At 36.1% G+C, this 18742-nt stretch overlaps 1 protein-coding gene across 4 annotated transcripts in view; it reads left to right on the top strand.

Moving 5' to 3' along the window:
* The window catches only part of LOC136716295 (F-box/WD repeat-containing protein 1A), a 42130-nt gene extending 25165 nt beyond the window's left edge, over positions 1-16965 (top strand). For 3 of the 4 annotated variants that reach the window (XM_066693893.1, XM_066693894.1, XM_066693892.1), the window contains 11 exons: positions 1524-1755; positions 4739-4925; positions 5573-5669; positions 7751-7888; positions 8001-8119; positions 8455-8704; positions 9109-9227; positions 9626-9736; positions 11645-11723; positions 12047-12244; positions 13766-16965. In XM_066693893.1, the coding sequence (XP_066549990.1) occupies positions 1524-1755; positions 4739-4925; positions 5573-5669; positions 7751-7888; positions 8001-8119; positions 8455-8704; positions 9109-9227; positions 9626-9736; positions 11645-11723; positions 12047-12208 (1494 nt within the window). In that variant the 3' untranslated portion in view covers positions 12209-12244; positions 13766-16965. Of the gene's footprint in view, positions 1-1503; positions 1756-4738; positions 4926-5572; positions 5670-7750; positions 7889-8000; positions 8120-8454; positions 8705-9108; positions 9228-9625; positions 9737-11644; positions 11724-12046; positions 12245-13765 lie in introns of all 4 variants that reach the window. The other variant, XM_066693895.1, reaches the window with a different exon arrangement.
* Positions 16966-18742: the final 1777 nt, after the last annotated feature.

Raw genomic sequence — 18742 nt, forward strand, 5'->3', positions numbered from 1 at the left:
CTCACCAACCAGAACTAATTGAGGATATGTGTCACTTGCTTCACCCAGATATTACCAATGCAAACATAAAAGGTAAAGCAGTTCAGTGAGCATATTTCAGTGCCCTGAAATGCATTCAGCGTCTGACAGACACCCAATTATGACACATTAGATTGTTTTTGTTAGTTTGTTTAGTATTTTTTTCAGTCAGGAAAGGGAGGGGGCAAGGAGGCAGGGGCTGGACTTGGGCAGGGGTGGGGGTGGAGGGGGTCTAAGAAAAACAGCCTTTCTGTTTTGTCAGGTTTTTACTGTCAGATGCTCTCCTATTATATTTATCTTACAATTTGCCATGGGGTGAAGTTATTAAGTTTCAGCAGTACCCATCGATCATATTCGCACTTAACGCGATAAAGTATCCGCCACTCTCTTTACAATCACAGGGAGAAGATGATCTCTTTCGGTAATTAACTAAATGAGGAAGTTAAATCTTGCTCAGGAGGTTTGAGAGATGAGGTGAGAGAAGAGATTGTCAGCGTCTCCTTGGAAATGAGAAGCTGTTTTCCACGCTCCCAAAGCTCCTGCTCTGTCATATTTTACACAAGCACAGGGAAAAACGTCTTGTAATTAGTGCTGTCATTGAGGCTTTTTTTTCCTCCCCACCTCCTTCCTTCTCCTTGCTCCTTTTCAAATAATTCATCACATTAGGCAGTTTGGTTTGTTTCTAAAATGATTAACAAAATTATATCAGGGAATTAAAACGGAAGCAGTTGAATACTTCCAACCCTGACTAGTGAAATACAGCAGTGTCACCAGATGGGGATTATGTTCCTAGAAGTGGGGGGTAGGCCTACATTTCAAAATATTTTACTATGTTTACAACAACAACAAATTTTTTTTGCAGCCACTGTGTGTAAATATGCTGGTCAGCTAGGTTAGCGCTTCTCGGGTAAAGTTATATGTATCTTTAGTTTGTATTGCTCAATTATTTTGTGCAGTGATGTTTGATAAGTGAAAATGAATGATTGCTGATGTCCAAATGTATAAAATGACAAAACAAATTCTATGCGCCACTTTGAAAATTGTCAAATGGAAGTATCACGTTGAAGTTAATCTTGCAGTACTTTTACTTGAAGCAAAAACCTATGTATAATGAGGATTATTTACCTGTCCAGGCTCTTTTATACTATGGTTATAGTTATCAGTATATGAAAACTAAAGACTTGTTTAGAAGAAGCTTAAACATACTATGAGATGCATTTCATCCCCATTAAAAGTGATGTGCTATGAAGGGTTACGCTTTAGAACTCTTTATTTTATAAATCTGATTCTCTCTGTCTCCTTGTGAACTACTAAGGATATGGGCATTACTGCACTCACTGCTTCCCCAGTCTCTTATCCCAAACCTTACTTGGTAAAGGCATGTGGGGGTAACAGACTTGATGGATTATTTAGATTATGATTTGCATTCGTTTTTCTGTTTTATAATGTCTCTGTGCTTTTGTTTTTTTGTTTTTCTGTTATCAGACTTTAATTTTGTATTCCAGACTAAACTTGCCAACGGTACTTCAAGCATGATCGTCCCAAAACAGAGGAAACTCTCCGCCAACTATGAGAAGGAGAAGGAGCTGTGTGTCAAGTATTTTGACCAGTGGTCTGAATCAGACCAGGTGGAGTTTGTGGAGCACCTCATTTCCCGGATGTGTCACTACCAGCATGGCCACATCAACTCCTACTTGAAGCCAATGCTCCAGAGGGACTTCATCACTGCACTGCCAGGTATTATGCAATCCCAAGTGGAAAGATCCAGAACAGTTTGTATTTTGGGCCTCTTTTAATTTAATTTTTCCAATTCTGTTGAAAAAACACTATGTGGTTCACTCACAGCCTTCCTTAATGATTGGCTAATCATTCAGAGGTTTTAATTAATTGGAAAGATCTGTCTGACACCCCTTGGCTCAGGACACAGTTGTGGTATTGATTAGGAAATTCATTCTCACAGTGGAGGCTTGTTAAGCACTAAAGGATTTGATTTTGCGAAATACAGTATCAATGCCTTTAATAAGTAAATGTAGGATAGTCTTATGTCATTCAGACACATCATATTCTTGGCTGGATTGTACGTTACACCTCATGCAGCCTCCTTTATTGACCTTTTGTTCCGGTTTCACCAACAACCATTCTCTTGCCTTTGTTCTTTTATAAATGTTTGCTCTTTTTTTTGTTTTTTTACAAACCGTAGAAAAGCCACCATTTTACCAGCTTATACAATTACTAGATCTGTAGTACAGCAATCTACTCAGAGAAGTGATAGAACATAAAAGGTAGTAGAATGAAGGATCATCAAGGAAATGTGAAGAGGAGGCGAATAATAGACTGCTGACACAAAGAAAGTTAAAGGAAATGAAGGGAGGCCCAAGGTCAGCCCTGTAGAAACCTTTCATTTGTAGTGTCGGAAAATGTTCAGGAATAGGAGAAATGCTGTGTGCCTTTGTCTAATGAGAGCCATTTGTGAAATGAGTGGCCTTTAAAAAGCACACTGTCACGTGTTTGTGAAGGAGTATCTAATCTATATGAATGATTGTCTTTTTGTTTGTCCATGTGTCTGTAGAAGGAGAAAGGCTATAAGTTAAAATGTTCCCTCTGGATTTGTATTGATTTTTCTGGTTGTTTCTTGCTTTTATTTATTTATTTATTTATTTATTTGTTAAACTGCTTTCTCTTATATTGGAAAAAAAAAATGTGGGAACTATTAAAGTGTCACATCTCAGGTTAGGGTCTATAAATAACCCAACTTTCATTACCATGTGACCCAGACTAACTTCATTTTCCCCTTAAGCTGCAAATGAAATAAGTAGGAACATGATGTTCATTACAAGTGTAAGGGGTCTTTTGTCATTTTTATCCTGATTCACAACATTTCTGTAAAGTGTATTTAGTAGACCGTTATTTTTAAAAACGGAAAGTGAATTAGTTGTTAATATCATCATAAGTTGTATTATTATTAAAAAAAAATATTTCCACAATGGAAATACAATTTTGTCTATGAAAAAACTGAATAACAGCCTGACATTACTTTTAACAAAAGTGTAGATGGTCTTGTTATAGCTTACAAATAATTTACAATTCACGGTTTGTCCATCAAGAAGTATTTTGAATGTGAACAGTTATGTTTAATAAATATTAATCCAATCAACTGATGGTCATTAGAGTAAGTAAACATATGTGACTCGTGGAGTTTTTATTCTTAAATTCATATTTTGAAGGTTTGTATTAGTCAAAACTAAACACATATGGGCTAATATTTAGCATTTCCATGCTACAAAGATTAACCCTGATTCTTGTTGCAGGTAGCCTAAAACAATGTGTGATTTGTGACTTCAACAAATTCTAAAATGTCAATTTTGTAATACACTGAAATGACCTTAGAATGTTTTTCAAACTTGCTGTGACACCTAACATTGTTCCAGCTGCATTTCACAATAAATGCTTTTCTATACTAAGGAAGCACAGATTGATGGTATTATATATTGGATAAGATATGAGTACACATGTTTGCTTGGAGAAGTAATACAGTTGGAGTGCATATCATATTAGTGGTCTTTTTCTGCATGAGTAATATATTGTGTGAACTGTAATAGATTTTTTACAAAGACACATGGTGCCACAGACCATTCCATTGATAAAAGTCAGATGATGGCTCCTTTGACCTGAGTGACTCCTCCAGTGAACACGTGATTGAGAGCAGTCAAGGCTAGTCTAATTAATCCTCATAAGAACTACTGTTGATGCACTGCTGCTACTATCAGAGCACTGAAGAAAATTAGGTTTTCTGAATCACATCTAAGTGTGAAATGTTCTCAGTCTTGTGTAACACTTTGGTTTCATAATGTTCTACTGGAGGAAGAAAGCAGCCTCTTCTCCCTTCTTCTGGAATAAAATTAGACTGAACCACTTATCTGATAAAGTAGTACACAAATCCTTTAAACAAACTGTTTAGTACACCTTTATTATCCATTACAATGAAAGGGAGGCCTCTACAGTTCCATAATAAATGTATACAAAACATAACACTCCTGTAACTGACCTAAAACTTTAATATCTACCTGTAGTATTTGTCATGACTAGGGGTGGGTTTTTTAAATTTTGGATTATTATATATTGCTTAAGTTCAATTAAAAAAGGAGCATGTATTGTTCAGTAGTTCTTTCATATCAGTGTGTAATACCCATATTAAATATGTGGTTACACATTATAGATCAAGGGGAGGTGAAGAGTGCTCGTGTTCTGTGTAGCCGTATGAATCCTTTGCCTTTTGTTTGGTGTTGGCTCTTATTGTTTTATATTGCTACAGGTTCTGTCTTTCCCCTGGCATTTTTGTGAGCTATTCAATTTGTGAAGTATGCCATATAAAATCTTAAGGTTTTCTAAAGTGTGATATGAAAGACCTAAAATGCCTGAAGCATGGTAGTAGATGTAGCTTTGTATTTGTTCCCCATTGTGTCAGACTGTCTCTTACTCTATAATCAGATAGTATGCAGTTTTAATATTGATTTGTCTGTTCTAGATGGATCACGAACTTTATGCCTTTATGAATGGTCTAGGAATGCTTTCACTATCATAAATTTGGTTCTCCCCAGAGTTCAACTGGCAGATAACCCAAATGGAAAGGACTGATCTGAAATGAAGGTGGATTTCAGAAATTTTGAATTTTCCTTCCCCTTGCTTCAGGCTAGGGTTTAACTTTAATTTCCCTTTTCAGCCCGGGGCCTGGATCACATTGCGGAGAATATCTTATCCTATCTTGATGCCAAATCGTTATGTGCAGCGGAGCTGGTGTGCAAGGAATGGTACAGGGTAACCTCTGATGGCATGTTGTGGAAGAAACTCATAGAGAGGATGGTCAGAACAGACTCCCTATGGAGAGGATTGGCAGAGAGAAGAGGATGGTAAGGCAGAGGATTAGCCCTAGACCAAAACTGGGGGGAGGTGGAATGTATCTTTACAGCACTTCTTGAAGTATATCCATCTTTCCCTAGCTTTGCACATTACTGTACTGAGTCAAGCTGAATATCAATTTGTCATTCCAAATATATTTTAAATGATAATTTCATGTAGAGAATGAAAAAAAATGCTAGCTAGCTATTAAGTTAGAACAAGGGGGAGGTGGGCTTGGCTTTGTCTTTGTTATTCAAAAATTACAATGAGTGTCATGTGTTTGGACCCCTGCTTCCACGTTTTATAATGGTTGTTCCCCATGACATTAGACATTATTAATGCCTAGGAGCTCCTAGGAGTATTCCTAAATACAGATGTTACATTTCAGATGTTAAAGGAACACCTTTTTGTGTAATACTGGAAGTGACAATCTTCAAATTAGTTTTTGTTAAGGGAATCAAAAGCATCCTTTATAAATAACAAAAATGTGACTCTCTAAAGTCGTTGATATTGGCTAAATTTTAAATTGAAATTGGAAACTATTTTCCTTCATGCTCAATTGAATATTAGGCTACAGGAATAACTGAAATGAGATGAGATTGTATTTCCACTGAAAGAAACAGTAATTAGCATTTTATTATTTCTTGTGTCTATGTAGGGGCCAGTATCTTTTTAAAAACAAGCCTCCAGATGGGACAACACCACCCAATTCCTTTTATAGAGCACTTTATCCTAAAATCATACAGGACATTGAGGTAAGGATCCAGGAAAATGTATATGTCTTATTGTATACACTATATTACCAAAATGAAGTGGAAAAATCTCCCTTGGTCAGTAAAGGAACTGTATTGTTTCCAGGGCATATATTTACATCCGTCTGGCAATGCACCAATGTATCTGCCTACATGCTAATGCACCTTGTCTAAAAGCCGTGAACAAAAGGAAGATTAGAATTGAAAATATTGAATGCCCTCAGAACACCTGAGATTAACTGGAATTGCAACCAAGAAGAGGATACAGAATCCAGCAACTACTAGAAACTACTATTTGACTGGAATGGCATGGAATTATTGCCTTTTGGAAATATAGTTCAGTTTTTCTCCAATTTATTTTATGTATATATATTCATGTGTAGGTGCCTGTGTGTGTATATGTGTATGTCGATGTATATATGAGTGTGTGTGTATAAATGTGTACATGTATATTAGGGGTGTAATGATTCACAGATTGGAATTGATGCACCGGTTCAGCTGTTTGAGATACGACAAATTCCGATCTGCTCAAATATCAATCTGCTTGTCACAAACTGGCCAACAAACCAATATAGCAATTGCAGATTGGATCATAATGTGTATCTTTTCACTTACAAGTTGTTTTCTCCTATAATGATACTTTTGACCCAGCAGCAATACTGTGTGGGGGTTGGTTTAGCCGTGTGATTTGTGCAGATCAAAGAACATGCTGTGCATGTGTATGATTGGCAGATGAAAAAGTACAAGGCGGTTTACAAAGAAATAGCACAGTGTTGTCAAAAACAAGTCTAAGCTAGTCTTGGGATCTTCATACGGATGTATTGCGCACTAAATAACGATTTGCAACATATAGCAACTTTATAAATGTGCATTTAGTAAGTTTATATTTATGCAAAATAACAGTCGGAACCATCTCCATTTATATTGTAAAACGTTTGTAACTGGGATTACAACACACCAAAAAATCCCATCTTAATCAGTCTCTCCACTGGAAACTTGACAGTGATTTCGCATTAATTTGTATCTAACTTTTTTGCAACGTCTGCTATTCACCCCCAAAACATTAAAAATAAATCCCTACATCCCTCGCACGCGTGCGCGCACACACACACACACACACGCACACATACTTACCTCTATTAATTATACAGTACTCTGAATTGAAACTAGTTGAGGGTTTAATATTCTGCGGTTTTATTTAAAACACACACGTGTTCAATAATAATTGCAAACATTATTACTAATCTGAGAAGAAGCAACAAAAATTAATTGATTAAGCCAAAGTTTGATTGTTATAATTCGTCAATTCCACATTAAATCTTCAGGGTTGAAATCTTCTAGTCCTTCAGTCTTTTTTTCCCTGTCTTTTATATTCACAGAATATAAGTTTGTGGACTTTTAAATGCATTTCTAAATCCAACCACTTTAAATTGAACCGAATCGTATTGTATTGTGCTGTATTGTATCGTTAATTATTCTAAACGTATCTTTCCTGTATTGTATCAGTGTCAGTGTATTTAGATATGTATCGAATCGCCAGAGAGGGAAAGGTACACAGCCCTAATGTGTGTCTGTGTATACATAGAACGAGTTCTCGGTTTCCCATACAGTGGTGTAGAGAAGGATATCAAAGCTGCTTAGTTAAATGGCTTTCTCTATAAGGAAAGGATGCAAACCTAGGGTCAACTCTTAGCAGCACTCTCACACCTGAGGTTAAGTTCCTGTTGTGTTCAGTCATAAGTTGAAGAATAGAACTGGATGGATGATGGTTCCCTTCAGGGTATGGTTACTACAAGAGACATCTGTAGTATCATTCTCTGAACTGACAACAGGCAAGCAGTTAGTGTGTTAACGGTGAAATGTGGTCTAACTCTGCTCAACTATCACCACTTTATCAAATGTAACCTGTAACATATTTTGTTGTTTCTTAATCTTAAACCAAGTGAATCAGTCATTAAAAACCAAGCCAAATTAAAACTTACATGACAAAAGTATGAGCACTGAGAACACAGCTCTAACATTTGAGTTTTATTTAGTATATATTTAAAAACAAGGCTATTTATTGATATATTTATTTATTTCAGACAATAGAGTCCAACTGGAGATGTGGAAGGCACAGTTTACAGCGCATCCACTGCCGCAGTGAAACCAGCAAAGGTGTCTATTGCCTTCAGTACGACGATCAGAAGATAGTGAGCGGTCTCCGTGACAACACCATTAAGGCAAGTCTGCATGCATTAGTGTTGTGGATGTGCCCTTTGTGAACTTTTATTAGCATTTTTGTTGTTCTTCTTAACCATTGTCTCCATTTGTAAGTTGTATTCTGTCTTCCAGATTTGGGATAAGAACACACTGGAATGTAAGCGAGTTCTTACAGGACATACGGGCTCAGTGCTGTGTCTTCAGTATGATGAAAGGGTCATCATCACTGGATCCTCAGACTCCACTGTCAGGTATGGGATATGCATCTCTTTTCTCACCAATAAGTGTCCACTTGTTTGTTTAAGGGTTATGATGCCAAGAGGGTCCATTTTAAAATCTGTTGAGTAACTTAAAAATCAGATTTCGTTTATTTTTGCTTAGCAGAGTTTAATTTTATTTAGATAATTTATAAAACTACAATCAGTTACAATCACAAAGAACACACAGTTTCAGACCATAGCATCTTATGTTGGGTGTTCATCTTAATATCAACATTATTTAAGACTTACTGCTCAGCATAAAATATCCAAGCAATTATGAACAAATTAATCGTAAACCAGAGTTGATATTTTGCCGTTTGTTCCAGAGTGTGGGATGTGAACACTGGTGAGATGCTGAACACATTAATCCATCACTGTGAGGCAGTACTGCATCTGCGCTTCAATAATGGCATGATGGTGACTTGTTCAAAGGACCGTTCCATCGCAGTGTGGGATATGGCCTCCCCCACTGATATCACCCTGAGAAGGGTGTTAGTTGGGCATCGCGCAGCAGTTAACGTGGTGGATTTTGATGATAAATACATTGTCTCTGCCTCGGGAGACAGAACCATAAAGGTAAGGCTGCTTATTCAGATTATATAGATTCAATGAAATATCAGAAATATCATGATGCCAAAGACAATACTTTGTATTTAAAAAGTTTTTATTTTTTTTCTAAAAACTTAGGTTAGCCTTTTCTGATGGCCTGGCTAATTCTTTGCATAATTGTTTTATTGATTGTATTTTATTTGATCAGATCAGACACTTTGGATTGTCCTGCATAAATCATTCTTATAAAATAAACAAATAGAAGCACCAGGCTGGTGTTTAATTAGCCAAATGTGATTATTTGTATTTCAGGTGATATTCATACAGTGTATATATTTACTTAATCTTGTCAGAGACTTCTTAAAAAAAAAAAAAAAAAAAAAAAAAATTGAAATATTCGCCATTTAATTGTTTCTGTTGTTGTCATGCAGGTATGGAACACCAGTACTTGTGAGTTTGTGCGAACTCTTAACGGACACAAACGGGGCATCGCTTGTTTACAATACAGAGACAGACTTGTAGTTAGTGGATCCTCGGACAACACTATCAGGTGAGAAATGCATGCATTTCAAATGTTTTTACAGAAGAGTTTCAATCGAGACATAAAACTTTAGATATTTATCCTGTCTTCCATTTCTCCCTTTAATGTGAATTATTTCCAATTTATTTTTAATTCATTACATGAAAGAACTTGTATCTGTTTAGCTTGAATCCTAGTTCCTGGTGTTTTAAAGCACTGTTCTGTGAATGCTGTTTCTTGTGTAATTGTACTCATGGGGGCTTCATTTGAGAAAATGTGGTCTTCTAATGTCTGAGCTATTATGTATAATTGAATAATTGTTTGTGTGCATGTACATGTTTCTCAGCAATTCCTCAGGGAATAGCACTGGAACAATTATGCAGAAAAACATTAATTGAATACATATTAAACTGTCTGTCTGCCTTTAGACTGTGGGATATTGAATGTGGAGCATGTTTAAGAGTACTTGAAGGACATGAAGAACTGGTACGATGTATTCGCTTCGACAACAAAAGAATAGTCAGTGGAGCTTATGATGGGTGAGTTGAAACTTTTTAAATTTTATTTACAACGACTAGTTATTTTCCAGCTTGCCACTGCCCCCCAGCAGTGAAATAGGACAGCTATAGAGAGAGGGTTTTAGACACGCCGCTGCTTTCTTGCTGCCTTTCCACAGTGCACACAGCTGTGCTTACCTGCTAGCAGGAGGTTTTTATTGTTGTTTGCATGGACAGATTTTGGGTTTAATAAGAGAATGTGGAATTAATTTGTTTATAGATGCACAATATTGGTGTATTTAATGTAGAGGTGTTTCTATTGTGAAGTGTTATCTGTATACCTACTCTTGTTTGTTTTTTCTCTTTTTCACACCCTTCAGCTGATAAAAAGCAGCTTATATCTAAATTTAGGTACAGTACATCTCAAAACATGTACATGGGCCCTGTCAAATACATGTATAAATAAGACATTTCAGTCAAATACCCTGCAGCCCTGGAGGCACACAGCCAGCGCCAAAGTCCCTGTTGCACGGCAAGCCAAAACTCCCCCAGCCAGCTCTCTTACCTTGTTTTAGCAGCATTTAATCAATTTATTACAAACACTGGGGATTTACAACCACGTGCAATCTGCAAGCTCCCAAACTGGATTCAGCATTTAATGGTGTTGGCATACAGATTAGGCCTAGACCTCTACTTGATAAAGAGACTAGGGAAGCCCCTCCCTGAATTTCAAACATTTTCAGATGGTGCTCTTAGTACTCATAGCATCTGTCATCCATTTTCCAGCATCAGTGCACAGGCTGTGTCTTGTATAGTACCATAAAGGTCAAGCTCTCGAAGTCCCAGTGAATGAAAAATACAAACTTACAGACATAGCTTGTCACATTTTTATATTAATGTAATTGTGAATTCTGAATAAAAAAAAAAAAACTGTTTAGTAAATCATGGAGGTTGCAGGTTTTCATTTAAGACTATTGGGCTACTCCCTCTGTGATACTGATACTATGTTATAAGACAGCTTGCACACCACACAGCAAGCTTCTATAGGTGATGTGAAATCATGAAAGAAGTAATTGTTACAATAATGACAAGTGAAGGTTAGTAGGCTTAGGCAGGCACTACACTGCCTACAGCAAAGTAAAAAAAGAATATGGAATTCCATCTGTACACAAGTTCTTTCATACTACATAGTTCAACCCAGGGCGACCTCAGGTTCACTGTCAAGTGCTTTCACATTGTCATTTTCAACCTGACACAAAACTCTGAAGGCGGTGTGAAGTCGCCCTGCTGGAGACCAGGGTTGAGATTTCCAGTGCTCGACTTGGGGTGAAATGTGATCACGTGAATCATAACCCGTGTATTGTAGCATAAGGCCAGTGTGAATGCAAGCAGGGCTGAACTCAGGGGCAATCAACATGGGATCACATAGTGTTGTTAAATCAGCTCTAAATACATTTAGGAATATTCAAATGTTTAGAATGACTGACTATCCTGTCTAGTGAATAAACCTTTCAAATTTCAGACTTTAGACCTTATCCCTAATTGTTTAAGAAACCTGAAGCCTTTGTCAATATTGTCAAAAAATATTCCAGTCCATTAAATACGAGAGATTCTTGTAGCCTCAGACTGGTGGAATAAAATATTATAAATGGTGTAGGAATTAACCTCATAATATATACATTTATGTATAAGCCTGTTAACACTGATATGGCTGTTTCAGCCATATGTTTTGTCCCATTAAGGTCTGGATCCACAGAAAGACAATTCAAGTGACAGATCACTAGAAAAAGGTTTATATATTTATATATTACCATAAGTTATTTTATTTTTTAATATATATTGTTCATTCAGTTCATCGGCAATTTTTTTTTATTTTTTTATTTTTTATTGACAAATATATTCACAAAACACGCGGTAACAACCAAATCGTTTTCTATTTTGGAACGGCAGAAAAATCAAAGTTTGGGATCTAGTAGCTGCACTGGACCCCCGGGCACCGGCAGGAACACTGTGCCTGCGGACTCTAGTGGTGAGTAGAATCCAGGGTGCCCTCCTTCTAACTAATGACCTTGTGTATCGTAGTTTTATGCAATTTTTTAAAATCTAGCCTTTGTATACTAGTAAAAATATTTCTTGTGACATATGTATATATATTTTTGTATTAGTTTTTCTTCCTGCTCAACCATTTGAATAGTTTCCTAACAATATATATTGATCAGCTGTCAAGACCTCCCAATTTTTTAAGTGGTAAATAATATGTAACCTTTCTGAGAGCCATTCTGGTAAGGGAATTATTTCTTCCATCTGAAACAAAACAAAAAAAGAAAGGCTTTGTTATTCTGTGCTCAACAGGAACATTCTGGAAGGGTTTTTAGATTGCAGTTTGACGAGTTTCAGATTGTTAGCAGCTCTCACGATGACACTATCCTCATTTGGGATTTCTTGAACGACCCGACCACACAAGCAGAGTCTTCACGGTCCCCCTCGCGGACATACACCTACATCTCAAGATAAACTATCAATGCTGATCCATACCTCACACTCGCAGAGGTAAGCACAGCACTTTGGGCATAACAGCAGATTAGCCAGCTGTTGAGCAGAATGAGAAAAATTGCACAAAGACACTGCAGAGCTTAGAAAGTTCGAAATCTGGGCCCATAATTGTACAAAATGATTATTCATCAGCAACCCTCAAATTGTCCTTATTGTCACAAGGCATAGGATTTAGAGAACCACAACATAAATAAGTAACCCACTGTATAAAGCAGTGAGTCTAGTTAATCATAGTTGTTATTGGCTTGTATTTAGAGAAATGTCCCAGCAGCTTGCATCTTTTGGATCATAAAATTGCTCTTTATTTTGGTGAACACTAAAAGTTAAACACAAAGAAAACAAAAAAGCAGCATATGATCTGATACCATTCAGATATCCTGCTGGAGAAAGTACTGCATCTGACTGCAATACAGTGCCATGACAAAATAAAGAAACTAAAGATACAGTACAAAAAGTATAAAGATGCTAACAACAAACATGGTATCTTTTATAACTATATACAGTTGGTATGCAAGTTATTTGCCATCTTACATACAGTATGTCATTCAAATGAAAGGGCTACTTTTCTTTGACCTATGATTTAATTTGCCCTTGTGTAATTTTTGTGCTTATGCCTTGTTCTTAGTTTATCATGCCTTACAGTTACATGACAGTGCATAAAATAATATCCCAAGGTTCATACAGTAAGAATAACGGGATTATCATTTTATATAATAAGCATATTTTCTAGGCATGATTTATGAACGATTGCCAAACTTTTTACGCTGGAAGTTCTTTGTAAGATTTAAGAGAACACAATGAATTTTACAATTTCATGTTTAGAATTATGATGTTGATATTTTAGTTAACCTTCTCATTTATTTATGTTTTGTCATTTAAAGTACAGAGGGTTATAACAATAATATGATTGATTATGGAAATCATAATAGATGACGGATGTAAAGATTTAAGATTTATTAGATTTACATCACCCTAGATTTCTTTTCTGTAGTTCCTGATGCATGTGGGAAAACTTTTTTTTTATGTTCACTATGTCCCTTTGATCCTAATTTTCAAGTTCATGGTCAATTGTGAGCATCATCCAATCAGGATAATGCTGTCTATCCTGTGCTCCCTCACATTTAAACCCTCAGTTGTCATTATCAGTGAACATTATAGCCCATCTGATGTCCAAATACATTACCATGTGATTAGTTTAGTTACATGTCAAGAAAAGGATCATGTCTGAGGCACATGATTCCACGTCGGTCTGCTTTAGAAAGCAGACTGTTCATCCGATTCTGCGCTTCAGACTTCTGCATACTGTAGTATTGTTCCAGGACTCTCAGGCATTCCACGGGTATTAACAAGATTTATTTATTTTCCTTTAAATAGCCTTTTCACTCCAAATGTAAATCTGTTCAATTATGGTTAAGACTGCATTTGAACTCAATCACTAGCATTAAAACCAGCTTGTACAATTTCATGACCTGATTTCATTTTTTTTTTTTTTTTTTTTTGCTTTTTACTTTATTCCAGGATTCCTGAAGATACAGTATTTATATAATATTTTGAAGCCAGAAACTCTTGACTCAACGTGGTCTAACTGAAGAAGAGGCTTTATCTCCTGACGAAGGATGGAGAATCTGCTTGCCTTGGGAAGAGCATGGTGTTGACGATCATTAAAGTGCTGCTACTGAGAAATATATATGTATCGTTAAAAAATATGTATATGGACAAAAAGGTCTTTAACATGACCAGTACCCAACCCCAACTCCTTTTATCAAGTATGTAAAAAAACAAACAAAAAAAAACAACATATGAATCGACATTAATTGTTGCTGCTTTTGCATAACGGAGAAGCCTGGTTGTACTTGGATTTGCTTCAAGGGTGAGGTTACAGAATTACGGTCAAGTTATTTTCTGGAAACCATATTTTTCAGGAGTTTTGTTTTGTTTCTGTTTTCAGATCTTTATCAGCAACATTTTTGTTGCCATATATATATAAATATATATTTTATTTTGTAAAGAAAAGTTTAGAATACATGTCTTAAAGTACTGGAAATGAGGATCCCGCAGATACTACCAAACATTTATGTTGTAGTATATGTAAATCTGTATTGTGCAGCTACTGCTTAGTTACGCTTGACCCTTTTAACCGATTAAGCAGATTTGGAAAAGGATTGACAATACTAACGATTCCCCATTGGATATAATCACACATAGCAAAAGAAACATGGATTGCATTGCTGTTTTGCATATGCTTCATACAAGCACATGTGGCTCACTGGGGAATGAAAATAAAGCAGGTGATTTTGCACTTTTAATTTTTAAGCTGGCTGTCAGTGTACAGGTACACAACATATTCAGTCACTCAAAGCATTTTACAGCCAGGCACACTCACACACTACTCCTCCTCCGCACTACAACCAATACACTATTACACACTTGTAAAATTTGCACACCAGCATTAACTTAGTCAGATGTCTTGTGTTCACCCTTATGCCAAATTTCACAGCAATTCTGTTTGTCTGCTGGTTTGGACTACAGTAGAAGAAATAAAACATGAAAAGAGCATCTCTTCAATATTTTGGACACAGCCTTTCTAAGTTCTATTGCCCTGCCCTTATCCACAGGCTGACGATGAGACTGTCTCTCAAAGAGTGTTGATCACTTTGCTGCAGAGATTTGACTTTTTATTTCTATTCTCCGTCGAAAGGTAATTTTCCTGCAAAACTGTTCGTGTTCGTGCTTGTTGTGTGGTCAAGTTGCCAAAATTAACAATTATTGTGAGTGGTTGATTGCTGGCATGCTTTTCTGTCGTTGGACTTGGTATTTACCTTTGGAAAGTGAACTGGAGCTATTGATATCATTTAAACCACGCTGCATGGAAAGGTGAACCTTGTTATCTTGAGTTGTAGGTGTTTCTTAAGATGTTAACTTATTTCCCCCAGCATTTCACCCCCCCCCCCCCCCAAATAATGGCCAAAACTAATTCTTCAGAACCCCATAGTTCAAAAGATGTCATGAATTTTCTGTTTATCTTTAGAATGAAATTTTGAATTAGTGGCATTTCCTTTGTTGGTGCTGTAATATGAAAGGGATAAACAAACTAGTTTTAAGGAGTATCTATGACTTAATGTTCTTGTGGAATGGGAACCAAATATGTTAGTTTTGAAACTGTCATCTGAATATGTTATTGCCTTGTGAGAACCACAAGTTCCGGGGTTCTAATGCTGGAAATCTCAAAGCACATTTATTTTCTTTAGCCTGTTAGGGCCGTTTAAAGAAACCTTGTTTTGCAGTGTAGGACAAATATATTACCACACAAGATGTCAAATTCTTTCTTCTTTTTTGTAGTTTATGTAGCACACAAAATGTATATTCAAAGCAAAGCACCTACAGATTATAAGCTTAAACATTGATCACAGACGTTATAAATTGACCCTTAAGGTCCAAAGTACTTGAGAAATAAATTTTATTAGAAGGTGTATCTTGTGTATTTAATTCCATAAATTTAAAACGTAATATTCCTGTATAAAATATCCACTTGGTTTTGAAATGTAATTTATGATGATGTATAAAATCTTGTGCAACATGTTTATACCAGAGCATACAAATGTGTACTGTATTTACTGTTGAAGTTGTCATTTCTGCAGAAAACTGACATGTGACCCTGCGTTTTGTTCACCATGCTTTGGAAATGTCCACAGATGGTTAGAGCTGAAGTGATGTTTTGAAAACATTTGAAACTGGCTATCCACCCCCCCCCTCTCAAATTGTTCAGTTTTGCAACTGTATTTTTGGGGGATGTGCCCAACATTTTATTTGGCTTGCATAAGTGACTTTGTACAGTTAAAATATTTATACTAGTCTTAAGAGAGAGTAATCTTTATATGTATTTAATTGATCTGTGAAGTACTAAATCCTTGGAATTATTATTTTTAAAATTTACAATCCTTGTTGGTTGGGCTTTTATTCCCAATAAATTCATGATTTTATTATTAAAATCTTTTATTTTTTTTGTAATGTTTTGTTTTTTAGGTTTTATAAACATAAAGCATCCTTTAAGTATGAAAAATCAAGTCAAAATCAAGACAAATATATATACAGCACAATTCATGCTTTCAGATATCTATGCTATACAAATTGGGAGACCTAAGCATGACAATTTCACTGAACTATTACCTTAAGAATTTAGTCTCTTTCCATTCAGTTGTATGCAGTCCTGCCTTGTTCAATATGAATATGGGTAGGGCATGTGGAGATTACTTTACATTTTAGCTACATATTGCCTTAGTAGATCTTTGAAACCTAAGAGAAAGTGAAAACACTCATGAGGATGCACCAATTCAGGTCATCTGTTCATGCTTAATATATTGCTGAAACAAATCAATTCTGAGGATTTATCTTTTCAAATTCCCACTCTTGACCCCACTTCTTTTTTTATTCTGGTTACTCTCTCTGTTTTTTTTTTTTCCCCAAATTCCTGTATTTGTTCTGTAGATTCTCCAGTAAATGAGTGAATATCCATTTTTGTCATTTTGTTCCAAGTAAAGTGATGTGTAGTTAACGTACTAATATGTTCACATCAGATAAGATTATCTTCATATAGTGTTTTTTAACTGTCAAGAAAGAATAACTTAAAATACAACTATGAAATTAAACTTGTCTTGGTGGTGCAAGGTGTTCTGAAATTATGAGGTACTGTTAATTTATTAAAATATTTTATAAATGTAGCTCTTTGAGAATCATCATTTTCTGTAGTTTCTTTGACTTTTCATACATATTAGTAATGACATTCACATTTCACTGCCAAATATTGTTTAAGCAGGAGGGAGCTTTGAAATAATCACTTACACATGACCCTTCATCATTGCTTAGTGCTGTATGTTGTATCCCATAGAGCACGAGAGAAGCATAATGCATATCCACATTCCAAATGTTCTATTCAGTTGTCCGAGGTTTGAGAAAGAATGAAATGTATCAAACGGCTATTTCTTCCAAGCTGTTGGAGCTTCTTCGTCCAAGAGTTCAGTGTGTTGATAGCACCAAGTAACAGCTTGTTGATTTCCTCTCTGCACAATTTTGGATGATGATGCAGCCAGCAGTTGGAAGGATGTCAACCATTAGATGAATATGGCCCTGATTAAATTCCATTGCAAACCTTTTGGGAACCATTATTCTCCATTAATGGGGTACTTGTGTTGTAAGCAATATATCGGTAAACTGTATAAACAATGCTATTTTGAATTTCTATTGTTTTTTCCAAGTACAGTGATTTATGTCAATTAAATTGTGTTGTGTTCTAGTGACAGGGAATAGGCTCCCAAAAGTGACACACGAGAAAATGCTGTTCCCGGAATATGGCATTTACTGATGCTGAAATGTCTGCTAGGATGTTGGTGATATCAACACAGTGGTAAGTGTGTCAGCCTATATGTTTTATCCACATGTTAGATTGTTACTTAACCGTCACATGTGAAGTACGTGATATGGTTGAAACGCGTGATTCTGGTAAGTCGGACCTCTAGCAGCTTGAAATATGGCATGGAGTCAGAATGAGTTGGCTGCTGTTTCAATTATACACACTGTCATGGTAGGATTCTTAGTGTGCTTATATTGGGCAATGAAGTAATCTAATGCACTTAATGTATTTCTACAAGAGGTGATTTAATCTCAAAATGGGTTCAAGTCTCTTCCAAGTATCCAATGCATATTAAAAAGTAGAAAAATGAACTCTGGGAGTGAATTTAAGGGAAGGAGCATCCCATGACAACAAGATAACATTTAAAGTTTTTTGTACGCTGGAAATATTAAGCATTTTTGATAACAAGGTAATGTGGTGTAAAGGCGATCAGCACAAAGCTGGCTAGATTTCCCCTCAAGGGTCATCTGAACACAGCTGATGATCACAGAAAATGAATGGAGAAAATCTCAATTTAACCTCTAAGCTGGGAGGGGGTGATGGCCCAAGAGTGTTAACCCAGCAGCACTCAGTATATAAGAGAGAAATGTGATCTTTGCATTCCTTACCTTGTGGCATAAGGAACAAAATGCCAGAACTGTATAGTTTTTTTATAAAGGTGGGAAAAGGAAAACTGCATTTGTAAAATGAAAAAATACCACTTAATTTTTGCCTGTTGATTTGTCCCTTTGTGTGTGATGTTACTGTAGTCTGTTTAGATTAGTTTATGTGTTGCAAAGATTGTCTAAAACATGCAGTGCCTTCCAGAATACAATTACATGAAAATGATAATCACGTGCAGCAGTGATACAGCATACCAGGAAACTTCAGATGATACAAACTACGTCTTTGAAACTATTTGCGCCAGATTCAACTAGAACTGTAAAACACTGGACCTGGACTACCATACACAGAATAACACTGGGTAGTCCACGATTGGAGACTTTATTACCTTGGAGGTGTTTATTTAATCTGTCAGTGATTGTGGAAGGGTGTCCAATTATGGGTTATGGATTTCCCTGTAGTAGATCACAATATCAGATTAGCTT

The sequence above is a fragment of the Amia ocellicauda genome, chromosome 20 (assembly GCF_036373705.1).
Source record: "Amia ocellicauda isolate fAmiCal2 chromosome 20, fAmiCal2.hap1, whole genome shotgun sequence".
Lineage (NCBI taxonomy): Eukaryota > Metazoa > Chordata > Actinopteri > Amiiformes > Amiidae > Amia > Amia ocellicauda.